Source organism: Vigna radiata, chromosome 10 (genome assembly GCF_000741045.1).
Source record: "Vigna radiata var. radiata cultivar VC1973A chromosome 10, Vradiata_ver6, whole genome shotgun sequence".
Taxonomy (NCBI): domain Eukaryota; kingdom Viridiplantae; phylum Streptophyta; class Magnoliopsida; order Fabales; family Fabaceae; genus Vigna; species Vigna radiata.
The window spans coordinates 19740283-19755483 of record NC_028360.1 but is presented as its reverse complement, the minus strand read 5'-3'; the positions used below and the strand labels follow the sequence as shown (position 1 = coordinate 19755483).

General features: G+C 34.0%; 2 protein-coding genes across 7 annotated transcripts; one reads left to right on the top strand and one right to left on the bottom strand.

The window, feature by feature from the left end:
* Positions 1–2101: 2101 nt before the first annotated feature.
* On the top strand, positions 2102–5208 carry LOC106776161 (root phototropism protein 3). Of its 2 annotated transcripts, XM_022787014.1 has the most exons (5): positions 2533–2732; positions 2831–2870; positions 2962–3031; positions 3150–4436; positions 4523–5208. In XM_022787014.1, exons 1-5 carry the CDS (start codon positions 2660–2662, stop codon positions 5072–5074), a joined length of 2022 nt encoding a protein of 673 aa, XP_022642735.1. In that variant the 5' UTR covers positions 2533–2659; the 3' UTR covers positions 5075–5208. The 2 variants fall into 2 exon arrangements, with proteins under 2 accessions (XP_014519000.1, XP_022642735.1); XM_014663514.2 differs by lacking the exon at positions 2831–2870 and having other exon boundaries at positions 2102–2732.
* Positions 5209–7977: 2769 nt separating this feature from the next.
* On the bottom strand, positions 7978–11579 carry LOC106775898 (transcription factor SAC51). Of its 5 annotated transcripts, XM_022786576.1 has the most exons (6): positions 11475–11552; positions 11174–11252; positions 10967–11051; positions 10262–10838; positions 9906–10057; positions 7978–9812 (listed from the first exon to the last, which is right to left on the bottom strand). In XM_022786576.1, exon 6 carries the CDS (start codon positions 9793–9795, stop codon positions 8758–8760), a length of 1038 nt encoding a protein of 345 aa, XP_022642297.1. In that variant the 5' UTR covers positions 9796–9812; positions 9906–10057; positions 10262–10838; positions 10967–11051; positions 11174–11252; positions 11475–11552; the 3' UTR covers positions 7978–8757. The 5 variants fall into 5 exon arrangements, with proteins under 5 accessions (XP_022642297.1, XP_022642298.1, XP_022642296.1 ...); XM_022786577.1 differs by lacking the exon at positions 11174–11252 and having other exon boundaries at positions 11475–11553; XM_022786575.1 differs by lacking the exon at positions 11475–11552 and having other exon boundaries at positions 11174–11466.
* Between the last annotated feature and the right edge of the window lie 3622 nt (positions 11580–15201).

The following is a 15201-nucleotide window of genomic DNA, read 5'->3' as shown; positions in this document are numbered from 1 at the left end:
AATTGAACATTCTAAACACTGCATAGACCGATCAGTCAAACATATCATAATATTATATATTTAATCAACAGACCGGGCAATCAACCAATAATCTAAACAGTCAACCAACAAACAGGACAATCAATCACTAAACTAGACGATCTAAACACCGTATAGATAAGTGCAAAACCATTTTACTTAAAAGATTAAATCATGATTAATCATGTTTAGATCCTAATTATACCAACCTTAATCAAAAACTTATCACAAAGTAGTTTTAAGATATAAAAAAAAAAAACTCAATTTGTGAGTGAATTATTTAAAAACAAGCCGTTGAATTTGAAGACTCAATTCCACACCCAAAACACTTGTACACCTATAAATGGCAGCATTCACAATTGCAATTCAGTATTGTAAATCCAAACAACGAAGTGATGAATCAAAGAATAAATGTAAACGAAGTGTTGATTTCAAAAGAGATTAAGCCTCTGTTTGCATGAGGGCACTTTCCTGTAGCAGAAGATTTGAGAGGATGGAATTTGAAATTTTTTTTGTTCCTTTGATATGAAATGCAGGTAATTGAAGAGATGGATTTGCGGGATAATGTAACTATTCACGTCTCTACAAATAAAAGAAATTTGCACAGAATTAATACATTTTACAATATCACCCTTCTGTTAGTGCTATTATAATAATAATAATAATTATTATTATTATTATTATTATTAAATAACATTTATATTACTTAAATAATTAGGGATATTTTGGTAATCTTCAATTTTTATTAATTAAACTAATTTTTTATATTTATCACATCAATCAAATCTTACATTTATTCTCATAAAATTTACTCTCAATTACCCACAAATCCACTCAATAAAACAACAAAAAAATTACTCTCAAATCCACTCAAATCTATTCAAATCATCTCTCCCAAATCATCTGTTCCAAATCTTCACAAAACAACACAGCATAAGAGATAGATAGATTTAAATGAGATTGGGCTCAAAACCAGAGCAATAATGAGTGAACCCAACCCAAACAATGCATGCACTGGTAATTCAATAAATGCTGCATATGGTACTACGAATTCATAAATACTCCCATTACTACTAATTCAGCATAATAATAAAAAATTTAATCAATAAAAATGATTTTTTTTTAATATTAAGGAAAAGTACTAATTCATCTTTGGTAAAATTATACTTGAATATCGTTTTACTTTTATAAGTAAAGGAAACAGAATTCTTAAAAGGTTAATTTTGAGTGTGTTATTATGGGAAAGTAATGTGTGGATGAAAGAGTCGGAAGCAACGCGGCAGAACTTGCACCATGCAATCTCTTTCTCTTTCAACCATTTTCACACTCTTATAACTCACCAACACCAACCAAAAACAAGTTATCAGGAATCTACAGTGCCCATGATTCAGCTTGTGCATATAATGGCAAAGCATATCTAATTCAGTGGGCAAATTTTCAATATGGGTTGGCCCAACCAAATCAGATGTGACTTCAAGAATCACATCTATTTCTCTATTGGTCGCTTTTGTTTCTGCCCTCATTTATTCTCAAATGTCCTACACCTTCTCATCAAAATATAAAACAAAAATTACTTAAATCATTATGAACTAATAAATAATGTATATTTCTACTCACTTATATCTTTTAATTTATTTATTCTATCTCTGTTTTCTCAAACCAATCATGCCACAACACAAGATGCGGGCAACATTAAAAATTGTTATTTTATAAAAGCTGTAACTTGGAGAAACACAATTGGTAAAATCCACAGGGATGCAGAAGTACAGTTTTATACTGCACTTATCGTAAGCCAATCATTCATAGGAATTCCCAAATATACCAAACAGTTAATACAAATCCCAAGAGTTGTGAAAATGCCAATTGTCCATGTTGGTATCAGTAGGACAAAACATATGCCACAAATCACACTCATTTTGCCTTCCATTCACGCCACTTGTTTTTCCTTTTACCTTTATTTCTTCAAAATTCATCCTCGTTCACAGGAGAAAAGAAAGATATGTTTATGCTAAGTTATTGGTTTATCTTTTTACTTTGACTCTGATTAAACATAGAAAAGCCAAATTGGTGGGATCATTGGTCATCAATTGGCTATGTCGTAAAGCCAAAATCCTGTTACTGTAGAGCATTTTCATGGTCAAAGGTATGAGGTTGTGATGTATGAAATTCAGTAATATGAAACCGAGCTGAAAAGGAAGAGACATGTATGGTCAGTGGTCACACTGGTGAGGCAAAAAGAAACTGAAACTGAAACTGGCTGTCTTTAAGCATTGACTCGGGGAGTACAAATATTCAAAGCTAGAAGAAGCATAAACTTAGATGATGATCATTCACAGCAAAAACTGATTATGCCCATTTCGTCACAGCCTGTATGAGGTCCTTCAAACTTTTAGACAAAGAAACCGACAATTTTAACATGACTAATAATTCCAAGTTTCCAACCATCCCATGTGGCTCCCTCCTCCTTTCACTGAAATCTGTGCTTGCTTAGTCACTCTGCTCTTTTTCTCTGCCCCCTCTTTTTCTGGTTGTGACTCCCAGTTGAAGGTACTGTCCCAACAAAAATCTAGAGCAGTGCATTCCGTGAGTCTGGTTTTCAGCATGTGGGAATCCGAGAGTGAGTCAGCGACAGGACACAAATATGGGGGTGGACTTCTCACTTCAAGTAACCATGGTGTCAAGACTGAAGGATTTGTACAAAGAGGCAACTCTTGGTATGTTAGATATGCGTAATTAGCTCAGTACCTTGTGAAGATGTTACCAGTTACAACCACTGTTTTGCTTTGCTAATTCTTGTTAATCGAAATTGTAGGACACAGACAGAAAATAAGATTGGAAGTTCTGCTAATATTGTTTGTATTATTAATTTATCCATTCTGTCTTGAACAAGTATGATTTATAAAGCATGAAAGCTGCCTAAGAGTACTTTCTCTCCCCATGCAGGTATGTTGCGACTGATATTCCAAGTGACTTTCTTGTTCAAATTGAAGAAGCTAGCTTCCACTTGCACAAGGTAACTATCTTGTTTTTCTTTCGAATTTCATGATTTTATTTGTTCTATATCAAGTGATAAGAAACCATTGAGTTGTACCGTTGAATTTTGTGCTTTTGTTTCCCCTTTGGTGTGAAAGTATCCCTTGGTATCTCGGAGTGGAAAGCTGAGTAGAATCATATATGAAACGCACGATCCAGATTTGAATAAAATAGTTTTGGATGATATCCCTGGTGGGGCAGAGGCTTTTGAGCTTGCGGCCAAATTCTGCTATGGAGTCGCTGTTGATTTAACAGCAGGCAACATCTCAGGGCTAAGATGTGCTGCAGAGTACCTAGAAATGAGCGAGGACTTGGAAGAAGGGAATCTTATATTCAAGGCAGAAGCGTTCCTAAGCTATGTTGTTTTGTCTTCATGGAGAGACTCCATAGTAGTGTTGAAAAGCTGTGAGAAGCTGTCACCATGGGCAGAGAACCTTCAAATTGTTCGCAGATGCAGCGAGTCCATTGCTTGGAAAGCTTGTGCTAATCCCAAAGGGATAAGGTGGTCCTACACCGGAAGACCAGCGAAAATTTCCAGCCCAACATGGAATGACATGAAGGAATCCAGCCCAAGTAGGAACCAGCAGGTTCCTCCTGATTGGTGGTTTGAAGATGCCTCAATCCTTAGGATTGATCACTTTGTCAGAGTCATCACTGCCATTAAGGTAAAGGGCATGAGATTTGAATTGGTCGGTGCTGCAATAATGCATTATGCAACTAAGTGGCTACCAGGATTGATCAGTGACACATCAATCCCAGGTGATGAAGCAAGCAACTGCAGTGTGAGTAACAGCAGTAGTAGTGGTGGCAGTAATTGGAAAGGGGGACTTCATATGGTTGTGACTGGAACAAAAGATGACAGTTTAAGTGTTCAAGCTAAAGAACAAAGGATGATCATCGAGAGCCTTGTCAGCATTATTCCACCTCAGAAGGACAGTGTCTCGTGCAGTTTTCTTCTTAGGCTCCTGAGAATGGCAATCATGTTAAAGGTTGCACCTGCACTGGTTACTGAATTAGAGAAAAGGGTTGGAATGCAGTTTGAACAGGCTACACTGGCTGATCTTCTAATTCCTTCTTATAGTAAAGGAGAAACTATGTATGACGTTGATCTTGTTCAGAGGCTGCTAGAACATTTTATTGTTCAGGAACAGACTGAAAGTTCTAGCCCCAGCAGACAGTCATTTTCTGATAAACAACATATGGGAATGGGATGCATCCTAAATGCTAAGGCAAGAGTGGCAAGGCTTGTTGACAGTTATCTCACAGAGGTATCCAGAGATAGGAACCTTTCCCTGACCAAGTTTCAGGTACTTGCAGAAGCTTTGCCTGAGTCAGCTAGGACATGTGATGATGGACTTTACAGAGCAATTGATTCATATCTCAAGGTTATAATTTGTTTTCAATTACCTACAATTTCACTTCGTTATGGATTCCTAGTTCTGATGTTCTTACATGTGTAACTAACTAACAGGCACATCCAACACTTTCTGAGCATGAGAGGAAGCGACTATGCCGTGTAATGGACTGTCAGAAACTCTCCATTGATGCATGTCTGCATGCTGCTCAAAATGAAAGGCTTCCATTAAGGGTTGTAGTGCAAGTTCTATTCGCGGAACAGGTCAAGATAAGCAATGCACTGGCCACGAGTTCTGTGAAAGATGTTGAATCAGAGAGCCATGCAATGGTAACAAACCGGAAAACACTTCTAGAAGGGACACCACAATCATTCCAAGAAGGATGGACGGCTGCTAAAAAAGACATCAACACACTGAAGTTTGAGCTTGAGAGTGTGAAAGCCAAGTACATGGAGCTTCAAAATGATATGGCCAGTTTGCAGAAACAATTTGATAAGATGCTAAAGCAGAAGCACACTTCTGCATGGAGCAGTGGGTGGAAGAAACTCAGCAAACTTGGAAGGACGACAAATGTAGTAGAAAATCAGGATGATTCTCCTAACATTCCAGATTCCATAGAACACAACAGAAAGACTGCTAGAAGGTGGAGGAGAAACTCGATATCCTGATTCCTGAAATATCAGAATTCTCAATTTATTTTAAACTCATTCTTCTTCCCTCTTCATATCTCATACCAATTTCTACAATATCCTAGCTAAATTGTAATTTGTCATCAAAGCTAATCATATCTTTCAAGTGTGAATTCTACTGGCAATTCAATCATATCATAAAAAACGTTATGTACATATTTAAAAATCTTCAGTTATATTCCTCCGGATTGCACATTTGAACATGGCTCCCTTTTATTTTTCACTTTTGTTGTAGATAACAGAATAAACCAGTAAAAAGAGAGAATAACAAGAAAATGTTAGTAGATAATATATATATATATTTATATACAGTTTTTAGAATAAGAAAGTGTCCAGAAGCAGTGAACTAGAAAGGAAAAAGAAACATGATTAGATATTCCAACATTAATCATGTGATCTTTGCATAAAAACAGTGGCACAGTTGTCAAGTGACAAGACAAAAGACTTGAGTGAGTCGAAATCGGCAACAAGTAAATCTTTCAACGAGATTAGATGACGGTGAAGGATTGTTTGATGCTTTCATCATCAACTACAGTTTAGCAGCATGAGAAAGGATTATGATGGCATGTGGTTGAAGAGAAAAACCAATGAACGGCTTAGAACATATCACGGAATTGAAGGGTGAAAACACTTTAATCTGTTAATAATTATCTTTCAGTGGCAGTCTTTTTCTTCAATCCATTTGAATCTAATAATGTTCTTCTCTGTGCTCATTTGGAAGAACTTTATTTGGCATGATAAGCAGAGCGATAATATATATAATCACTGATTTTCCAACCAACTCATAATTATAGCCTCCAGTTTAAACAGTGGGTGCTTAGAACCATTTCTGCTATACAGTGACCATACATTATTGTTGGCCTTCAGCTCATTAGATATTATTCATCACATTCCAGAACCCTGCGTTGTCACCAATATCAATGTCAAATGCTTCATAATTGCATGTTTTTTGCTTATATAAACATTCCAGAGATTAGATGTTAACAAAAATAGTTTACCATTTTCAATAAAAAAATGTTAAATACATTTACATCTTATATATATATATATATATATATATATATATATATATATATATATATATATATATATATATATATATATATAAGTTTAACTATACCAAAAAGCAGGAAATATTCTGCAGATAACATAATGCTATTTTAAAGTTTGAACATTTTTAAATATGGTATTTTAATTTTTTTAAATAATTTCAGGCGGACGTTATAATCATCAAGAGTGAAGTATTATTGTAATAATATTTCAATATTACTATTGTCAAATTAATTTAAGTTTGCAAAATAATTAATAAATTTGTCCTCTAGTGTTACCGATTAAAATTGTCTTTAAAGAATTAGCTTTGTAACAAAAATTGTTAGAAGAAAAGTGCTAAGTGGTACCGACCGATTTTGATAAAATACCCGAATCTAGCATGTTTTCTATAATTACCGATTTATATATACACACACTATCTAAATTAATTATTTTATTTTGAAAAGTATTCTCAAATATTTAAAGTAATTTATGAAGGGAATTAAAAATTCATATCAATCATTGGAACTACTCTTTAGCTAAGGTTCCATTTAGGAGTGATAGCAGGCTTTTTTTTTTGTTTTAAGTTTTAAAATTTAATTTTTAAAATAATTTTCTTGGATAAAAATGTAATCGAAACGTTTTTACCTGTTTTAAAACATTTTCTTTTTACATTTATTTAAAAAAATTACAGATTTGATTTTTATTTTAATATATTAGTATTATATTTAGTAATGATTTTTGTTGTTATTACTACATCAATACTATCATCATTATTAATAACATCACTATCTTTATGACAAAAAGATTATCACTATTAATCATATGCATTATTATTATTATTATAACCATCAACAAACATTTAATTAAACTAACTTTAAAATATAAAAAACTTAAATTAATTTATTTTAAAATGAAAAATGGAAGTAAAATTAATTTTTAAAACTAAAAAATGATTTTAATATTTATATTCTTAAAACGTACAAATAGAAATCTTTCAGAAGGAAAGCTAGAAAGTAAAATTCAATAAGTTCTGCTTCCGAAATTTCATTCAGAAACCTTAATTAATATCGCTTTTGTGCTAAATTTAGTTTTATATCAAACTAAACTTTCCAAACTTGAAAAAGTTCTGAAGAAAAATAGCGTTTGCTTCAGTTGCATAAGTAGCCTCTTCTGATTCATGGTTGACCGATTAGTCAACGAGGAACCACCTTCTGTTTCCGATTTATCTGAATTCGCTATCTCATGCAAAAACTTGAGAAATAAATGGTAAAGTAAAACCCATATGAAAATTTTATAATAACTAATAAAAGCAGAAATTTTCTTAAGGTGTTCATGTTTTGTAGATAAGTGACGGCATGATTGAGAGATTAGTGTTCATTTAACACCATTGCTTTATGTCAACAAAGTATGACACAAAAGATAGACCTACAAAGCCAAAACTGCCTAGACTACAAGTGTGACGGGACTGAACAAAATAATTAATAAACTTTAATTTCCACACAGATCCTTAGATTAACTAATACAAATATTAAATATTGAAGAAATTATTATCATGTAAGCTACAAGTGTCGCACTCGCACAACGCAGACAGACAATATTCTAAAGTTAATTTGAACTTTTGTTTGCATAAAGATTTTACCAAACTGGTGGGGACCCATCTCATCAGGTTTGAGAAATTTCCAGTCTTTCCGTCTCACAGGTGAAAAGATAGGGTTATCACTTTTTTAGTATTTCTTATTGCACGTTTTCTGGCTTACTTTAATGCAAAATCAACTGAAACAGAACAAGTTATGAAAGATGGATTGGTAGTATTTAAGTATTGAGCAGATAAGACAATGACAATGAAGATAGAAACATGAAACCGGAATACAAACATTGACACTCCAATTATTCATACAATCACACAACCGACAGATACATACATAGTAACATCATGAAAAAGAAATATAGAATACTCAAGCCACCTCTCAATTACAACGTAGAAAATAGAATCACCTATGATTCAACCCTCAACACGTAAAACAAAGAAACCTTTACCACAACGTGTTGTGTGTATGCAACAAAGGGCCCCAACAAGTCATGATGAAACACCACGCTCCTCATTCAAGCACGCCCCAACATGGAACTTTCTTGGTACTTTATAGTCTACGCTAGCATTATATGTGTACAAGCCAAGCTTGGAAGAGAGGACAGAGCATAAAATCAGGAATTAAAGGGAGGGTGGAAAGTGGGACCCCAGTTACCTAACGCGCATGCATTCAATCAACAAGAGAATTCAACACTCCGGGAGAAAAAAGTGTCCTCATTTACAGCACAGCCATCCACTACCATCACCCATCCCTTCAATCTCTCTGACCTTTAATCCTCCAAAAGCTAAAAGATAAAATATCTTTAATCCAAATCAAATTTAAATCTCCTAAATCCCATATTGCAGTGGCAAAGTGCAGTACCCTCTATTGCCGCTTTCATCCCTTTTATTGGTAAAACATGAATACACCTCGAGGAACAAGATCAAAGAAGCAAGGATGATAAGTTCAAACTTATAATGCAATAAATCTAATGATTCAACATACAACTTTTTTCACCATCAATGTGCCCTTCAACCATTTTGTAACCACCACAATGAGCACTTAGTTATATTTCAGTGTACCAGTTTGGGACATCAGAGATTCCAAGTACTCAATTGTACCATCGATGACTAATAGGGGGTGCTTTCCTTTTGCTCCTGGAATAAAGTTCTCAAGAACTCTCACCAGTCTACGGATTTTATCCTTTTTCAATTGAATATCAGCAGCTGTTGATTTCTCTTTAGTTTGCCTTGTAGCATACACCCCACCACTACTAGAATAGTTTGATTCAACATCACTGGCATACTCACACGTTTTATCTAGCCTTTCGGAACTAGCACTCTCCACAAGTGGTGGTAATCTATTGAATCCACCATCAATTAACTTCTGCCTTTTGTTTGGCCAATCAGTGCTAACAACTTCCTCCTTCATATCCACAAACTGTTCTTGAGTCACACAAGTTTTTTCAGTAACCAACGGAGAATGACCTGTACTAGTTACCTCATCATCATCACCATCATCATCATCATAAGAATCATCAGAATAAAGCAATGCATTGATTTCTTCTGTGTCTTCATGCATTTCACTTTCTTCATTATCTACACGATCCTTACCAGTCTCTTCTGGTGAAGTGTACACTGGCCAATGCTTTAGACCTATATTAGTTGTTCGTGTTTCTTCGTTTACATCATAAACTTGAGTAAATTGGGTAGCGGTAACAATTGGACTCTGGACAAAAGGGAAGACAGGACTATAAAGCAACCTTGTCTTACTACCAGAGTGGTCAAACACAAGCAACTTCTTCTGCAAAGATGCATTTTGCATAGCCTCTCCAGTATGTGTTCCATTCAGACATGGTTCCAAACTGGGATGCTGAAGGAATCCTTGCACTTCCTTGGTCTTCTCACTCTTCAAATCTGGGATAGCAGGAGCTGTGAACCCGGGAAATAAGCTGACAGCAGGAAAGATGCAAGGGCTAGAGTTCATGTATGTTGAGCGAACCAGCGAACTGGGCTCTGCTGAGGTGCAAGGGCTATTAAAGTAAGGTGATGGCCAAGCCACGTGCTGTGGGTAAGGCCAAGACCTATGAGCCTTAACCATCCAACGAAAAATATGACCTAAAGAACAATAGAACAGACCGATCAATGCTGATGATGAAAAACTTGAACCTCTCAGACGTGAAGATGAAAAGAGCATTTGAAAATACATACCAGTAGATGTTATGGCGTCTTGATATGGGTTTTTCAATGACTTGCTGCCTCTCTTTAGAACAAATGACAGAAACAGAAAATTCCAGCTTAAAGAGAAATAAATGCAAAGTAATCTACGTGACAGGTTTAAGAAGATGACGGAAGTATTCAGCCTGCAAAGAGTTAGAAGATATCACTCATAAAATTGTCCAATAGCTGATACCATAGATCTAGTGATCATTAATAGTAAATGTTCTACACGAAGAAAAGGGGCATAATGAAAATTTTCTTCAAACAGCTGGTTTCAAAATCATGTCTACAGTATTAGGAAAGAAATGCAATTGCAAAACACTAAGAATTAGCAATAGGTTACTAACCTGACAATCGTGCAAAGGTTGAAAGCATGCTATCACTCTAACAATAATTGTCGGTTCACCTTCAATGCCATTCTCATGTTTCAAAGCCCGAAATCTTGTTTGGCTCGCTGCTTGGCACACCATAACTTCTTTTGGATCCTACCACACTAGAATGTAATGCACACCCAAGAAAAGGTCCCAATGGAATGTGATAATGAAGGAATCAAGCTAATTAAAGATCAAAATCAGCTAGAACTACAGAAACACAACAATACCGTAGGAACAAATACCAGGCTCTATCTTCCTTCCCAATCTTTCACCCAATTCTATACTTATCTGAAGAAGTTATCAAACAGTGCTTGTCTTCCATGGCAGTAGTTAAGAATAAAGAACCAAACTCCAAAAGTAACAAAGTAAAAGGATTGACGGGACTGGGAAGCTATAGAATAACTTTACAATATAAGTTCAAGCGTACAACTTGACGATATACATAAAACATAAGACCCAACCACCGCATGCTGATTTCTTCCTGTGTGACTTAAGATTTCACAATCGCTTAGAGCTTCAGCAAGATGTTATGCCCTCAGCACCAATTACTCTGAAACAAGATTAAAACAAATTTGATGCTAGCAAACACAGTAGTAGCAAGGAAAACAACAAAGTGTTATATTATAAAAACCAAAACAAAGTTTTTTATTTTATTATAAATGAGAAAATATCAATAACTCATCCATTCATTTCTTCAAAAACATGAAACTGTAGAAGCCTCGGTCTTCTCTTAATTTTCTATCCAATTGCGGGAGAGACTAATCTGGCATAACAAGGAACATAATAAGATTACAGAGAAAGTAATCATCATGATGTTAACTTGTTGGCAGCTAAGGAAGAAGGCCATGAAAGCCACGTGACCCAGTAGGGTAACTACCCAATTACATTTTTTAATTCCTTGAAAATTGCAGTTGTTCTACTCAGCGACAAGAAATAAAAAGTAAAATTGAACAACTCTGTAATCCTGAAATTTGTCAGCAACCAAAAAAAGGTCGTTAATTTAGCCAAGATGATCCCAATTAAAAGAAAAAAGAAAGACTGAATTCAATCATATCGGAGATGGTAACCCCAATTGAATTAAAGCCTTCACCTTTAATATGAATTTGTGTTACCCAATAACAAACTAAAGGACAGATAAGAAAAATGAGAAACGAGGACAAGGTTACTCAGATTTGGAAAGACTTACAGTCGGAGGGATTGGCCGAGAGAAAGAAAGGCAAAGACAATGAACAGTTTCAAGAAAATGTGGGAAAGAAGCACTGGAGGGAGGTTGGACAGTGGTGTGCATGCCCCCCACTATATACACAATCAAATCCCACTTTTGCCCTTCCTTTTTTTTTCCTTTTTCGCCCTTTATGCTATTTTGTTAGGTAAAATAATGATTTTTTTTTCCTTCAAAAACAATTTTTTCATTCTGTTTTGCCTTTAGAAAAATTTTCTTTGATTAATAATTTTTAGTTTATAGTTTTTTTATCTGCATTTTTAGTTTATAGTACCTAAATTTGATTAATTTTGTACTTTAAGTAAAAGAGGAGTCTCTTTTGATGATTTTAAACCATTATTTTCTATAATATTATAAAAATATTTATGCATTACATATGGTATTGTAAGTTCAAACATTAACATTTTTGTGAAATGTTAACCTGGGAGTTCTTCATCTCTTACTGTAGGTTCCTATAAAAAATCTTAAGAAGTGTCTTTCTTAAGACAGTGATAAATTCTATTAACTTAGGCATTTTTCTCAATTGACTTAAGAAAAAAAAATTAAAATGCATCACTATTGATCAAATTGTGTTTATTCAATAATCTTTTTAGTCAAGATTCTAATGGTTTAATGCTATTGAAATAATTAATGTTAATCTAAGTATATTAAAATGACAATAATGATGATTTTTATCCTTTATCAGAATTATATTTTACTTTTTTTAAATGTTGTTTAAATTATCCTTCCGAAAGAAGTGAAATTGCAAAGTTACACTATCTTACTAGTTGTTATGTAATGATTGAAGATTTAGCCATGATTTTCTTTTGGTGACATGTAACTTCCACAACAGTCCTGATTTATCATTCATTGCTTCCCAATGTATGAAGCAAAATGTGAAAGTTGCTTAAGAAATGAATTGATAAATTATCTGGCTATTATCAAAGCAAAAGCATTGGCACATTTGTCATAGCGTTGAATGGTTATAATTAAAACAATTATGACGGCAATAACATTGCCGAAACAAAAGCCAGAGTTCAGTGGAGCAAAGACACAAACATGTGCCATTCACTCATAGATAATCTAATACACTCATTAACTTGGTAATTTGTTGTTAGCTAGTCATTGAAATGAAACCAAACTCCAGGGCCCAATCGCCCCCACCAAAGTGACCATATTGGCACGAGGTACATGGAATCAATGATGCAACAAAGCACGACCATAAAAATAAGAGAATTATTATGCAAATACTGGATCATGTTCATCAAGTGCAGCTCCCATTTTTAGCCCACTAACCACAATCATCCAATCTAACATACTACACCCGTGCATTTTATGATAAAGCTAAAACAAACAGAACAAAAGACTCCAAATTTATAAAAGGGCAATACCATTATACCATGTAATAATTCATGCATATATTGTAAGTTATCTGTATGGTGCTGGGATGAATTCCTCAGACAATGAGTTCATACATTGTGCTTATAAATCCATATAATAAGAAGCTGTTTAATCTTATTGTGTGTGAAGACTTATCAAGTCAACATAATCATGGCAATATGGATACGATTAATCTAATAGGTAGTGTAGTGGAATGGGAAAAAATGTGTCACATAACATAAAAGAAATAATACCATTTTGCTTGGAGGAGAGGGCACAAGCACCAAATACCAAAATCTATAATGAGGTCTTTCCTTTGGGTTACAGCTACACCAAAGTGCGGTTGGATTGCAGAGACTGGATGCTACAATTCAGGGATTCCTTCCACCTTTTTCATTAAATAAAACATACATGAATTGATTGCTTTCAGATTTTATTTATCCCTTTTAAAAGGGAAAGGGAAAAAAAATTTATACTCGATACACTTTTTTTCCACTTCAAATGATATTTCAGCTAGCTTTATCAGAACCACTGATAGTAGTTGTCCTACTAAATACTTTATTTTTCTGAGCAAAATGGCAAATTATTAACCTGAATACTGTCACGATATCTTTGTTCTGAATTCCTCTGCTTGAAACCAACTTTAGCAGTATTGGAATATTGGAATGATTTGCAATGCAGAATTATTCTCTATGAAAACCTTCATCATAGTTTAATCATCACTGCATTGAAAGAGATCTTGCATCCTTTCACCGTGAAAATTTATAAGGTCTGGTGATGCGAATGCAGCGTTGACAATTTGAATGTTATATCAGGTAATAGTTTGATCCATAAAAAATTAAAAAATAACTTATTCGCATAAATCACGCAAACCTTTTTTTTCTAACCTTTGCAGAAAACTTAATATCTAAATTAGAAATGACGATTTGCAGAAGTTTTTAATATTAAAGTTACCAGTTTGAGGACTTTGACCAACATGACATGAGGTATTGGTGCACAATTGTACCAAAAGAGATACTTCTTTGGTTTATATATACTTCTTACAGCACAAAAGCATGTTTTTTCAAGGTGAAAAAACTCCTTATGTAAAATCTTAAATGACCAAAAGTTGTTGGCATAATAGAGTTGGGTTAATTTTCAGGACCCATGATTAGAAATTAAGCTGTAATTGAAAGTGTCAATTTCCATTACTTTTCTCTACCTTGCTTATTTTGAAAATTTTTTATAAAGAAGAAAAAGGTCTTGATGGAAATTTTTCTGTGCAACCTGAATTTATTCAATACAAGTCTGAATAAAAAAGGTATCCTCAATTAAAGACTCCTTAGTTTTTTACAATCTACGAAGCATTGGTCTTTTTATCCATGATCTCCATCAAAGGAGACTATGTATACTCTGCACTTCTATACTTTCAACTGCCACTCCCCTAAATTTTAAAATTTCAAATTTATCCTCTTGTATAAGATATTTATTTTTAGTTTTGGATTGTCTTAAAAAAACATAAAAAATATATTTTAGATTGCAAATACGGTATTTTTTTAATAAATAAAAACAATAAAAAGAAGATGAAGAGTGAGGGAAAAAAAGGTGCGGAAAAAGAAGATGAAAATTGAAACAGAGGCCCGATGTAAGAAGAATAAGATGAAGAATGAGGGAGAGAAGGATGCAAATAAATCAATTTGACCACTATATGAAGATGTAAGTTGGAAGAAGCTACCCTTTCTAAGAAGCAATTGCATTCTACTGACAATGGCACAAGTTCACTAATAGGCTGAAGATCGTTTGATTCTATTTGCACTTAGCTCATTGCTATTTACACAACTCTATTTTCATTCTTCAGCTTTAATATCTCTATTAAAAGAATATTATGTAATATGTGAGATACACAATAGATATTAATTTTCCCGAAGATAATTTTCCAGATTCTTTTAAAAAAAAATGTATGATATGGATTTAATATCACTAATTCAAAAAAAAAAAAATCTTCCGACAAGGTCTCTCAGTATGATTGTTACCTTGATTACAACCCATAAAAGTATTCGTTTAGGATTAATCGTGTTAAGTGTTTATCCACAATTCAAGGGTGAAAGCACCATTATCATACTTTCTTAACATCCTTCACTTCTCAACATTAATAACAACAGTTATTCTCATAATTCCACGTTGATCTATCAACTGTGCCAAGCCAAGAAATTGAAGCAGAAGAGAAAAATAACTCAAGTAAAAGATGCAACCTCTGAAGAAGAAGAAGAAAGACCCGGGGTCAAGGCTGCATCAGAGGTTCAAGCTATACCTAAATGCTCATGAGATAAGCAATGTATTCTACATTCAAGGA

Coding starts and splice junctions, on each gene's coding strand:
- LOC106776161 (XM_014663514.2), top strand. CDS start 2,467: ATGTGGCTCCCTCCTCCTTTCACTGAAATCTGTGCTTGCTTAGTCACT. Junction 2,733..2,961: donor GTACAAAGAGGCAACTCTTG/GTATGTTAGATA, acceptor CTCCCCATGCAG/GTATGTTGCGACTGATATTC. Junction 4,437..4,522: donor CAATTGATTCATATCTCAAG/GTTATAATTTGT, acceptor ACTAACTAACAG/GCACATCCAACACTTTCTGA.
- LOC106775898 (XM_022786573.1), bottom strand. CDS start 9,795: ATGGTTAAGGCTCATAGGTCTTGGCCTTACCCACAGCACGTGGCTTGG.